At 36.5% G+C, this 13,753-nt stretch overlaps 1 protein-coding gene across 2 annotated transcripts in view; it reads right to left on the bottom strand.

Annotated features, from left to right (window-relative positions):
* Positions 1–1,922: 1,922 nt before the first annotated feature.
* Positions 1,923–13,753, bottom strand: part of NPFFR2 (neuropeptide FF receptor 2) — a 58,607-nt gene continuing 46,776 nt past the window's right edge. The window contains exons 2-4 of one of the 2 annotated variants that reach the window (XM_010982689.3): positions 9,641–9,975; positions 5,115–5,214; positions 1,923–3,217 (exon numbers count right to left, since the gene is read on the bottom strand). In XM_010982689.3, coding sequence (XP_010980991.1) covers positions 2,383–3,217; positions 5,115–5,214; positions 9,641–9,968 — 1,263 coding nt within the window. In that variant the 5' untranslated portion in view covers positions 9,969–9,975 and the 3' untranslated portion in view covers positions 1,923–2,382. Of the gene's footprint in view, positions 3,218–5,114; positions 5,215–6,048; positions 6,096–9,640; positions 9,976–13,753 lie in introns of those variants that run through there. The other variant, XM_064485275.1, reaches the window with a different exon arrangement.

Genomic DNA, 13,753 nt, shown 5'->3' with positions numbered 1-13,753 from the left:
ACTGTTTTCATTATAATCTGAATTATTTTTAATATCTAAAATTGAAATATAACTCAATTACAGATAAAATGCAAATTGAAACTGGAAAATATTTGCAACTACTTGATTAATTTGTTCAATAAATATTATTGTGTATCCATTATGTGCCAAACACTATTTTAGACAATGGAGATACAGGGATAAGATAAAATCTCTGCCCTTCTAGAATTTACCCTCTGGTAGGGCATATGTACAGTACACAGGTGAATAAATGAGTTCTGAAGATAATTACAGATAATGAGAATTGCTTTGAAGAAATAAACAAGGCTCAGGTGAGTTTTGGGTTGACTCCTGAAGTATGAGAGAGCAAGGGTGTGGAGGGCAACAGGGAAAATAGTTCTGGCAGGAAGAAAGCAGGTGCAAACCCAGAAGCAGCAAAGAACTCGGCAAAGATAGAGGAAGATACAGGCAGGCAGTGTGAATGAAGAGTGTGGGGCTCGAGGTGAGGTTAAGAAGTGGACAGGGGCAGAAAAAGTAAAGGTGTGAAAGTCTTAGTAAAGAGTTTGCTTTTTTCCAAAATTAAAAAAAAAAACTGTTAATGGCTTTTAAGCAGAGAAATGACATTATTTTTAATGTTTTTTAAAAAGATCATTCTGCCTGTTATTGAGGACTAATAAAAAATTACATAGTAATAAATAAAAAGCAAAAACAATAACAAAAAATACAATGAGAAAATGGCCAAAGAATGAGAAGAGGAATAAGTGTAAATTGGTAAGAAACACAGAACAATGTTCAGCTATACTAGTAATCAAAACCACAAGTTTCAATGACTTTCTATAGTTAAAGCAGCAAAGCTGAAGAAAGAAATTTAATATCTAAAGAAATGTAATAGTTAAAGATACTGTGAGGTAGGCAATAACAAAGGCATTCTTAATTACTCGGAAAAGACACACGTACACGGTGCTGATTAAGAGGTGTTTAGAATAAGTGTCTTCACTATTTTTTTTCCTTAAAGGGGAATTACATGCAATTTTTGTACCATTCTGTATTTCTTGAAAACTCAACAAGTAACAGGTGTTATTTTTATGATACTTGTTCTTATATTTTATAATATGTACATTTTATAATAAAGAAATGGTTACTGAAGAAGTCCAGAATAAGTTCATCACAACACGTAGACTGTGTGATGTAGAAGAAATAATAAAGTTTGCAAAAGTATTGGAAATACGTAACACTTACATATTCAAATATCACATAGCCTAATTTAATTGAAAATGCAGCAAGTATTTTCCCGAAGGCCTATGATATTGAAAAACTTTTAAATTGAACCACATTAATGACTGAAAAAATACAGTGGGTCCAAGCCCAGGTATTTATTTTTATATGTCAAACTATTTGTTGTTTTATAGTTCCCAGTTTTCTAGGGACTATCTCACTGTAGAATAAAAGCCAGTACTTGCAACTGTTGGCTTTACATAATCATAACCTAGCAGAATCCGGGGACTCACCAGTCTCTTTTTAACAGTGGTACTGTTTACTAATCCGGTAGGACCGCTAGACTTACAGGTTGTGCCAGTAGGAAACCTGGAATAACTGGTCTTGCTCTACACAGACTTCACGGGAGTCTAATGACGATTATTGAACATCTCTGACTAAGCGCTTTAAAAGAGCGCTACCATTCTTCTGCCAACAGCTGCATTATTAAAAGATTTGCTTCTTTATATCAGAGGTTCTATTCTGTTAGAAAGGAGGTCAAGTTGGGATCCTGAATCACCTCTATAAGAAACACGGGTTTGGCTCAGGCTTAAATTCATTCAGGAAAACATTAAAGAGCCAACAATACCTCCTATGGAACAATGTTATGACTTTAAGAACTTTAACTGTTACCTTTGAAAGAAAACAAAATCAGCCTTTAAAATACAAAGAAATACAGTGTCCCTTTATTTGCTATTGCAATTCTTATTTCTAAGAAAGCCAAGTACACATTAAAAAGCACAAACAGATAAATAGTTCTGGAGTCTAACATTTCAAATTCGAAAGCAAAGGGTGAATTGACAAAATGTGCTCTCATGCAAAGAACTGCTCATATATCACCATTCAAGGAAATGCGTGTGTTACAAACACATACAATACATGTTTGACTGATACACAAATAGCTAAATTGGAAAAGAGCAAGCTTTGAAAATTGGTCATAGAAAACAGATTAATCCAGGCAAATTTGTATATGAATCTCTGTACATATTTTAAATACAATAAGATTGATTACAAACAAACCATTTTATTTACTTTTTTCCAGACAGAGCACCTAGCATTCTTAGAATAACTGCCGTACAAAGCCATAGGAAGCAACAGTATTTCGCTATATAATACAAAGGAGAGTTAAAATCATCACACCAGCCCTCATTACATCTCATTGCTATTGGTAAGTTCTTCTAATTCTTCCGTCATTAATTCCTGTATGGGTTTTTCAGCACTTTTGCTACAAAGCACAATTTCCTCTTGTGGGCTTTTAATTGTGAGTTCCGGAGCCGACAGATGAGATGTGGTTATGACCATGTTGTTTTTAGCTCTCAGGGTGTAGGCTTCCTTGGACTTCGCTCTTTTTCTGCAGAGCCGGAGGCAAAAAGCATCTTGGAAACCACGGCGAAAATTCTCATTGAAGAAACCATAAATGATGGGGTTGACGCTGCTGTTGCAAAAGGCCAGCCAGTGTGCAAAGGGGTAGACGTAGATGTTGATGAGCCTCAGTTCATCTGGAGACAGGTCAGCATAGTCTGAGAGCATCATCAGAGTCCACAGGGGCAGCCAGGAGAGGATGAAAAGCAGGGCCACAGTCAGGAGCATCTTAATGACCTTCTGCTTCTTCTTGGACACCATGTGCCACTGCTCCTGGTTCTGTGTGCCTCTGTGAGGCACCGTCGTCTTGAAGAGTGCAATTCCAATCCTTCCATACATGATGACGATGAGGAACATGGGAGCCAGGTAGATGTTGGCAAACAGCACAGTGGTGTAGGTCTTCCTCATTTCCTGGTTTGGCCAGTCTTCACGGCACCAGTAGACTGGGCCTGTTTTATTCTGAGAGTTGAGTGTCACTCGGTAATATTTTTCTTCTTTCACATGTAACATTATTGCAGATGGGGCTATAATGGCGATGGCCAGGACCCAGATGATCATAATAATGACAAATGATGTCTTGATACTGAGCTTTGGTTTAAAAGGATAAACGACACACCGGAACCTGTAATTAAAGGCAAATATCAGACAAGGAGTGCCTCATAACTTCTTATTGAGTCATGAATTAAATTTATTTAAGTAAATAATACCATATGATACCACTTATATGTGGAATCTAAAAAAGAAAAAAGACACAAATGAACTTACTTACAAAACAGAAACAGACTCACAGAACAAACATAGTTACCAGGGGAGGAAAGGGGGTGGGAAGGAATAAACTGGGAGTTTGAGATTTGCAGATACTAACTACTATATATAAAATAGATAAACCACAAGTTTCTACTGTACAGCACAGGGAACTATATTCAATATCTTCTAGTAACCTATAACAAAAGAGATATGAAAATGAATATATGCATGTATATGTATGACTGAAACATTATGTTGTACACCAGAAATTGACATAACATTATAATCTGACTATACTTCAATTAAAAAAAAAAGAGAAATTACCATTAGCTAGAGAGACATGCACCATCATTTTGTGTAATTGATATATGAGATAAATTTCAACTCAAAATATGAATAAGTTGAGTATATCTGACACTGTTAATAATGAAAATACTAGTGGTAACTAGTCTGTAACAAAATGAGCATTTAATATTCTGTTCCCGGATCCTTTCCATTGGTTTGCATAGGTAGTCTCTTTAAGCGTTCCTACTTAAAAGATGGGGAAACAGGCTCTAAAAAAGTAAAAAGTCTTGCTCTTAATCACACATGATTTTTACATAGGTATTTTTGACTCCAGAGCCCATATTCTTAAACCCTCTTTCACGCCCTTCTGTGGCCCCTCACGTATGATCTGTATGCTTGGCCGTGCAGCTTGCTTTGGCCAAGTGAACATTAGCAAGCGTGGCGTGAGAAGAAGCATGAGTGATGTCAGCTGCAAGACACAGAGCAGGAGCACCCACCACACAGAGGCACCCAGGCAATCCACAGAGTTGTGGGAAATATTAAAGCATTATTGTTTGAAGCCACTAAGCGTTCTCACAGTTGGTTTCACAGCTCTAAGAGTCTGAGAGTTTCCGTGTGAGTTCTGTTTATGCACATTCCCAGTGTTCCATGTCCTCTGGTGAGCATGAAGCTTCAACATCGCTATGTAGAGGGAGCCTGATCGTTTTACTGCTGTTTTGTTACTGTGATTCTTGATGTAATTACTGATACTCATTATGTTCATTATAAGATAATCAACCATACTGTTAGACAACTGTATAACATTTTATATTTTTCAAAGTACTATCACTTACTGAATCTTCTTTGATTTTTGTGATAACTCTGTAAAACCGAAGTGTTATGAAAATTATTACTGTCCAGATCTGCAGTTAAGGAAACTTAGAGCTTTTAAGTGGCCCAGCAGCAACTCCAAATTAATCTATCTAATATCTTTATACAATGACTAGTTAACTTGAGCTTTGACTGCTTTGTTGTCTTTATAGCTCCTTCAATGCATGTGTAAGACCTTCTCTCTTAACCTTCAAATTTTCATCTAGTCTTCTAATTAGGGAATTCTCCCATTTGCTCACCCTTAAATTATGGCTAATTCATAGATTATTAATTCATAAATTCATATGGCAATTTTAGATATTTTGCTCTTTTTGTAACCATTGAAACGTCAAATATTATTTTTTCATTTATCCATTCAACAAATAGTCTATAATATCTTGTTATAGTGGCCTGAACTAAAGCTTGCAGGATCCCTAATCATTCAATCTTAAAATATGGAAATCTGAGTAGTTTTATTTTCTTATTACTGAGCCTTTAGTACTACATGCCTTGCTCTTAAAGGGGTATATATTGAGCAGATATACCCAAATTTAGTAGATTATACATTTTTCACTGGTTAGGTGGATAAGTTGCATGCATACCCAATTTTCTGGATTTAGAGTTTGGTGCTGACCTACCTGTCCACTGCTATTGCAACTAAAGTGAAGACTGAAGCTGCAACAGACATTCCCTGGACCAAGCCACTTATCTTACACATTGTGCTTCCAAATGGCCATCCTGAAAGGGAAATGGAACAGTTAGTCTTTGAAAAGATCATATATATGAAATTATATATATATATATATATATATATATATATAAAATTTTCCTGAAATTATAAGGAGAAAGACATGAAATCAGATTGATGCAGCTGTCTCCAAAATGATATCTGGGGAACAATCAATGCATCGCATTATTTTTATTAATACATTCAGAGCTCTGTTTTTCAGGATACTAATAATAATGTCAAAACTTATATGACTTAGTAACTTTTGGTAACAGCATTGTATACTCTGCAATAAATGCTTTGCATCTGTTAACATATCTAATCCCCACAATAGGCTTTTGAAGGCTTTATTAGTCTCCTGATGATGTAAAAAAGGTAACAAACACACAAATTTAAACCCTAGCAGTATAATTTCAGAGCCCAAACCATTAACCCTTATGCAATAGTGTCCTTTAAATGAATAAAACAGGAAGAACATTGGTTCTCAAATTTGCAAATGTATTCTATAACTTAAGAGGAATCAGGAGTTACATGTAGAATAAAGTTAATATTTAGTTATATATAACATAATGAAACAATTTACCTCAGAGATACTTTGTTAGGGAGTGAGTTTGTATTCCCTTCCAAATTGCGATATGGAAGAGTTAACCCCCAGTGTGATGGTATTTGGAGGTGGGGCCTTTGGGAAATGGTTAGGTTTAGATGAGGCCATGAGGGTGATGCCCACATGATAGGATTAGTGCCCTCATAAGAAGAGTAAGAAACAGAACTCTGTCCATATGCATGCACTGAGGAAAGGCCACGTGAGGACACAGCAATCTACAAATCAGAAAAAGGACCCTCACCAAGAACCCAGCCATGCTGGCACCTTCTTCTCAGACTCCTCGCCTCCAGAACTGTGAAAATAAATGTCTGTTGTTCAAGCCACTCAGTATATGGCATTCTGTTATAGCAGCCTGAGCTAAGACGTTCTTTGAGAATAAACAGCACTTTGCATGAACAAAAGTAGTCTGTTTGAATTACTTCCTAACTGAACTTCAGTTCCTAGAAGGTTTATAAAAGAAATTGGTAAAATTATCATATTTGATATTTGATATCAATCAAATCAAATTTAGTTTGATATTCTACATGCCCCTCTGCTATTACAGGAAAGTAACTCTATTATTCTTCCACTAGCAAAATATTCTCATTTCCTGAAAGATGAATGCTACATTTTTCTCAAATTTTTAAAATTTATCTTTTTAAAATATTTACAATTTGTTATTAAAATATTCTTACCTAATTAAAAAAATTCCAATAACCTAAATGATCCAGGAACACTTAAAAAAATTTTTGTCATCTATCCAGACCACCTTAAAATAGGTGCTTGAATGGTTCCACTGAATAGAAATGAAAAGGAAACACGTCTTCCCAGTCCTAAAATTTGTTTGCTTGTTATAGTATTTACTGTTCAACAAAAATGCAAAAAAGTGTGTATAGCCACTCTCACCAAACTCGACTGACATGATAGCACTAGGACAAAAAGAACGTAAATCCCCAGAAAGGAGGTGCCAGACACTAGTGAATGTAAATTTGGGAAAATAACACAATTGGCTGAATTATGTATAAATGCAATTGGATGCCTCTGGCTTTTCCCCAGGCCAGTGGAAGAAAGGAGGTTACTCTCTGAGGAGGTCAAAGCACAGGGAATCTAGACACTGAGTCACCACCTACAGGCAGAGTGGGTGTCACAATGATGAGAAGGATGAAGTGAAAATACATGTACACTCGGCATAGGATATTGCTGGTTCAGAGACCAGCTGAGCTCCAGGATGCAGCAGCCAGCCTCATGTCCCGATGGCAGTAGATGAGAGAATTTCCTTCCGGGGAAAGTTATCCTTCCAAGAACACTGACGAATTTTGACCGGCAGATTTTTTCAGTTGTGGATTTCCCAACGAATCACCCAGACTAATGAAGCTGAGCGTGGGCTTTAACCCCAAACCCCAGGCAGGCTGAGTTTCAAGGCAGCCGTACAGGGCCTCACTCTGAAACACACACATCTAAGTCGTAGCTGACGTTAGGGAAATCGCAAACATGAAAGAAGGAGACTAAAGCAAATAGGGAGAACAAAACAGGAGAAAGCCAATATGAATCAGGTAGACAAAAAAATTAAAAACAGAAAAATTATTACTAATAACCTCAGGGACATAACACATTTTATCCATGAAAATTATGTGCATGGTGGTATAAGGAGGTGGTATAAGAAAAGAAAAATAGCTCAGAGAATCTAAAACAGGAAAACAGAAATGGCTGCTGACTTTATGTCAACATAGAGTTTGGAAGAGAAAGTTAAGATCTTTGAAAGTAGAATAATGGGAAGCAGAAAATGGAGGAAAAAATATTTCCAACAGAGAGCAACCCAGCAGCTCCAATATCTGATTAATACGAGCTGAAGAAAGGAAAATGAAAAGGAACCCTAGGAGAAAGTTCCCCAGGATTGAAGGGCATTCTTTTCTTTTTTTTCATTGAAAGGACCTAGTTTATGTGCAGCACAATAAATGGAAAATAGAAAGACTTACATCAGGGCATAACGACCTAAAATTCAGAACACCAGGGGTAAAGAGAAGCTCTGAAAGCCTTCAGGAAGAAGAGCAAAGTACCAGTCAGAAGTAAAAGAAGCAAGGGTCAGGTCGCATCAGATTTTCCAGCAGTGACACCAGGTTTCCCAGCAGCAGCAATAGAGAAATCTCTTTAAATATTTTGAGGGGAAAAAAAGTTCAGCCTAGAATACTTTACACAGCTAACTACAATGAAGTGTGAAGGCAGAATAAAGATATTTTCAGATACAATATCTCAAACATTTTTATCTCAATGCATCCTTTTTCAGGAAGCTAATAGAGGAATAAACCAATAAAAAAAAAAGAGAGATGGTGTCCAGAACACAGAGGATTGAGCATAAACAGAGAGTAAGACAATTATTAGGGCCTCAGTGAAGAAAGCTCCCAGAGCGATAGCTGAGCTCCATACCCAGAGAGCAGTGTCTCTGGATAGGAACAAGATGATAGAGAGCACCTGGAGGGGTATGTCCAGGTAAAAAAGATGCTATTTACCCTTTTTTTGTGTGTTTTTGATACATTCAAAGGTATTGACAAGAAATTTAACACTCCTGGAAGATAATTCTGAGGATACATTACTGATAGCTATATTCAAAAAAAAAAAAAAAAAAAAACCTAAGCAAATCAAAATGTGATACCCTTATTAACACTAGGAAAACAAAAAATCATTTTGTGAGAAAAATTGCTATCATCACAAGATACAAAAACCCAGGCTCTATTTAGTACATAATGACAGAATAGGCAATCTAAACTCTCCCTGGCTCCCACTTCAGTGAAAGGAAAGAAACAGAAGTAAATTCTAGAAGGAAACCACTTATTCTCCAGTAAACTGATGTTGAATGCCATGAAAGGATGAGAACTGTGGTATGGCTCAAGCTGATCTAAATATCTTCAACATGCTGCTTTGGTTTCATTTTTTTCTTATACAAAGTTGGAATATGAATGTCTTGAGAGCTGTTCATTAGTTAATACAGCAAATATTTACTAAACAAGCACTATGCACCAAAACTGTACTGGGAACTACACTCTTCCTCACTCCCAGAGTATGTGATGTGGTGCAAAAGAAGTAGTAATCTGGTCCCAGAAGCACTCCAGGGTAACACCCTCACCATTACTTATGTTGCACATGTGAATTACCACTACACGAGGAAACCACCTCTTTGTGAGAAATCATTGATATCGCTACTCCATCTTCCATCAAAAACTGTTGGCAATCTCCCCAGCTAACCACAAGAGGGACTAAATGCCTATTCCCGTTAGACTGAAGACATTTCATTAATTGAAACCACCGGTAAGCCACTGGAAACCACTTACCAGTTCTTTGAACTTTATAGTTGATAATACATTTTTAATGGAAGTACTCGGGATTGAATCCAGGCTCTTGTGCATACTTAGCACTGAGCTAAACCCTCACCCAACAGTCCATAATATTCTGAGCTAAACCCTCACCCAACAGTCTGTAATATTCTCAATAATATTTCTACCATATTATACATGCCCTGAACCGTGCTAAGCAAGTTCAAAGTCTTTAGTAAGAAGTGTTAAATCTCATTCGCTGATGACCTTCAGTAAACACTCTATAAAAATAATAGCTTCACACTTCACCTCTGTTATTTGTTTTATTTTTCTCCGTAATTCTTATTATTCTCTGATGACTTATATCGCTATTTGTTCTTGTTGTTAGCCTCCTTTAGAATGTAGACACCTTCAGGATAACTACTCAGAGCTGTTCTCAGAACTCCGTGAATATTTGTGAATGAATAAATGATCCTGTCATGGCTACGGGAATATGGGACAATCATTTTCTCATATCATCTTTGAGCTGCACACAAATCAACATACCTGCTATGATATTGTCCAGCAGCGTGGTAGGCATACAGAATATGCCAACTAGTAAATCACTTATGGCCAGGTTCAAGATGAAGAGATTAGTGACAGTGTGCATATGTTTGTTCCTCATTACAATAAAGCAAACCACTGTGTTTCCCACCATGCACAGGAAGAAGATTAGAAAGTAGGAAATAATGAAGACTGCAGCCACTTGAGGCTGGTGGAGATAGTAGCTCACATAGGTGATGTTGCCGTCTGCGTACAGATCATGCTTTGTGGCATTGACACTCCAGATGTGGTGCCAGGTTTCTGAAGAGTTTGAGTCCCATTTCTCACTCATGATGGACCTGAACAAAGAAGAGGCAGAAAAGAAAAAGCATGATTAAAAAGCAGGGGAACATAAGTTTAAAAGCACATAAGAGAGATGCTTTTACAATGCTATGGAATTTTGAAGGGTCTTTTATAATAATCCATAAGTTTTGCGTGGAACTGAGTTATAAATAAGGCATTCAAATTATTAGGCTTTTAACCAAGAGCATTTGAAAATCCCACTTTGTGCCACGAGGAACACTTATTATTATATTTTATTTCCTTGATATACCCTGTATTATCTCCCTCTTTATCATACCTTCCGTCTACTCGCAAGTTTCAAGGGAAACCTTCCATAACTCCTCTTCCTCCTGCCTCCAGATGTCATAATCTGTCAAAACCTACTTGTTCTTTTCATGCTAAATAAGATGACTTGAGCTTTCCTAATATTTGAATGAAGTGCCTGCAACTTCAAAACTCTCGTTGAAACAAGCTTCTTGGATTTTCCTTATTCTCTTTGACTCAGTAAACTGAATATTCTCTTTATACACTTCTGTATGTTGACATAGCCACAAAATAGAATTTCTTAAACTAGGTCTAGGTTACTTATCTTGGTTTCATTTAGCATTATTCCATTCACATAGTATATATTCAATAAATACTTATTTGGAATCTATAAATCTTAAATAAAGACATTTCAATCAACTGTTGTGTGTCAGAAGTCCCCATGAACACTCCCAGGTTTGGTGATTTACTAGAAGGCCTCACAGGACTCAGAGTATGACAGTGAAGGGATACAAAGCAAAATCAGAAATAAAAAGGCACACAGGGTAAAATCTGCAGGACAGCAGGGACACGCTTCCAGGAGTTGCCTCTCAGTGGAGTCACACGGGATACGCTTAGTTCCTCCAGCAATGAGTTTGACAACACGTGGGAAGTGCTGTCTACCAGGGAAGCTCCTTAGAAACTCAATTCCCCAGATTTTTAATTAAATAGTGGTCATGTGGGCAACTTCTTTTGAGATATGTCAAAATTCCAGACTCCTGGATGGAAAGTTGGTGAGCAGGATGAACTATGTTGTTTGCATGAACAGCTTATACCTAGTGAGTCATGCATCATTTAAGGAAACTTTATATTGGTATAGGGAACTGTCTGGAATTTAAGTTCCCAAACTCCAACTCAGGGCCAACCGCAAAAGCAGGCCTTTTTAAAGACAGCAGTCTCAAGTCTGCTTGTTAACTCTTTTCTGCATGTCTTGTAAAGTTGACAGGTTATACGTGCCCTGAAATGAAAATGAATTTAACAGTGGACTTATGCAAGTGAACTCTCATATTCACTTTTTTGGAGTAGTTTCATGGACTGTGAATTGTTGAGGATAGATTGAAATGAGTCTCAGCAAGTAGATAGTCAGATCCCAATTTGCAAGGTCATATAGTGACCTCATTATCACTTTGCATTTTCCAGTCTTTTACCAAGTACACATTTATATTGTATTAGGGGAGCATGTTTATCTTTTGTCAATACTGCATAAGGATTAAGATATGTATATTCACTTCTGCTACTGAACTTTGGATAGTTTTCTCTTTGTATCTTAGGTACAGGGAAGAATAAACAAGATTAAGTTATGAACATGAAATAAGTCAGTTAAAGGGGATCATTTTTCTTCCCAACAGCTCCTATTATTTTGCCATTTAATTTTTTCCCTTTCCTCAAATTTTTAAAATTCACTTTTGCTTTTCTGTATTTCGTATTCCTAAGTCCAAATAAATACAAAAAATGAAAAGCAAAGTGAGTGTGGGATGGGGTGAGAGCTTGGAGAAGAGGAAGAAAACAGGAATTTGTGTAGAATCAGAAGCAGGCTGTTATACAAAGTCAAGTTGAGAATATCTTTGGGGTCCAGAAACTGATATTGAGAATACCTATCAGCTTGATAAAAATCATTTCAATGAAAGTCTTCAAAGAAAAGCATTCATACAAATTTGTGAAGATATTTATACCTAAGGCAAGGAAACACTATAAATACAAATGAGAACGGCATGAGGAAAAATGTAGGTAGCTAAGAGTTACTAATAAAAGACATCTGTCCATGGATTCAATTAGAGCTGACAAACATATGGGTAGAATATATTATAAGACATAAGACATTTTTTTCTTATATCCTGGCTTAAAGCAACCCCATATTTCCAAAGCAGATATCCATCCGTGGTATCTGTTGAGATAAAAGTGTTAGGAAGTTTGAGATCAAAGAGGATTCAAAACCTTCCTGTGTATTAACTTAAACTCCACGTTATTTGAGACAGAAGTGCCTCCTTTCCTCTTCTTCCAATAGATTTTTGATAAACTAAAATCATATTTTGTCTTGGGGCCAGCCTGGATTTCACTATCCCTACTATTGGCTTGATAACTATATTTGGCAAGACAGCATGCAAAATGCAATACAGAGAGGTAAGCAAAGAATCTGTCATATTTTAACTGTTAATTCCTGCTGATGTGCAATTGTAAAATTTTCGTACATGAGGTAATAGCCATTAGGTTGACTTATAATAATATGAATTTAGGAACTACATCATCCCCTGTAGTATTACTGTCATGAGGCAGAGAAAAGCCAGGTCCCGACTGATCCTAGGGGGGCCCCCTTATCTCAATGTCATACAACAGAGACAACTGCTCTTTGGTGTTCATGCATCTAGCATCTTTCTTACCGGGCACTTAAAAGTTCTGTAAGTTAATTAAGATGCTTTAAATGAAATCTACCCCTGATTGAATACCTTTAAGACCAGAATTATTTAAAGTGTACTCTGTGAATCATATGCACTCTTAGATGAAACAGTATAAGAAATAAGAAAACTGGGTATACCAGTTTCAGGAAGGCAAATTTACACTCTACCATCTATGGATGATTCAATAGTCTTGGAATATTTCATTAAAAATGTGTGATGTCTTTTTAATAACAGAAAGTCTGAACTTTACAAGTTAGTATTTTACATGTTAAGTAAATAAATTGTAAACATAAGCCATTTTAGCACTAATTTGTCTTATACTCTTTATTTCTACATGGAAAAACATGCAATGAATAAAATGCTTGGTATGAGCCTCCTCTACCATTTCTTCATCTTTGATTCTGGAGAGAAAACAGACATAACAGGCTAAACTTTGTGAGCGCCATTTAGGGCCCCAAATTACCCCAACTTCCTCAGACTCTGGTTCTTTCTGTAGGAAAGGAGTGTATGTCTTCAGCAAGAGAAGTCAGGGGACGAGGTTATTTACAATTCTTTCTTCCTGGAATTGTGTTTGCGAAAACACTAACCATGGATTACTCTGGGAGAAGAAAGAGTTGAACATCATCATAGTTTTTTTGCTTATTTATATTTCTCAACTTTTTTCCTGTTTCCAGATTTTTTTACAATCTGGAAAAAAAAGTTTTTGTATTATTGTCTGAATTCAACTATAGAGCATAAAACCAGATGACATAGCTTAAGTTCTTCTTATAAATTCGCTATCATAAGTTAAATACTGAGCAGTAATGGTATTATTTTACCCAAAATAGTTCTGTCTTCCAAATTTCAATTAGGAAAGAATTCATAGAGACTCTAATCTGCTAGGTTTAGATATACTGTTTCACACATATCACATGAAGAATCTGAAAGAAGAGTCTATGTTCTTTACCCTTGGATCAAACACCCATTAAAGGGATGAAGCAGGCAATAAATTGTCACCAAGCATTGGCTACTGGACTGCTAGACACACCAAAGTCAGCTATGGCCAGCAGTCTCCATGTTTGGCATCCTTCTCTCTTTGGGCTTTCCCTATTGCCTG

This window comes from Camelus dromedarius, chromosome 1 (assembly GCF_036321535.1).
Source record: "Camelus dromedarius isolate mCamDro1 chromosome 1, mCamDro1.pat, whole genome shotgun sequence".
In the NCBI taxonomy this organism is placed as follows: domain Eukaryota; kingdom Metazoa; phylum Chordata; class Mammalia; order Artiodactyla; family Camelidae; genus Camelus; species Camelus dromedarius.
Note: the sequence above shows the minus strand (reverse complement) of the source record. Positions and strands in the feature narration are given on the sequence as shown.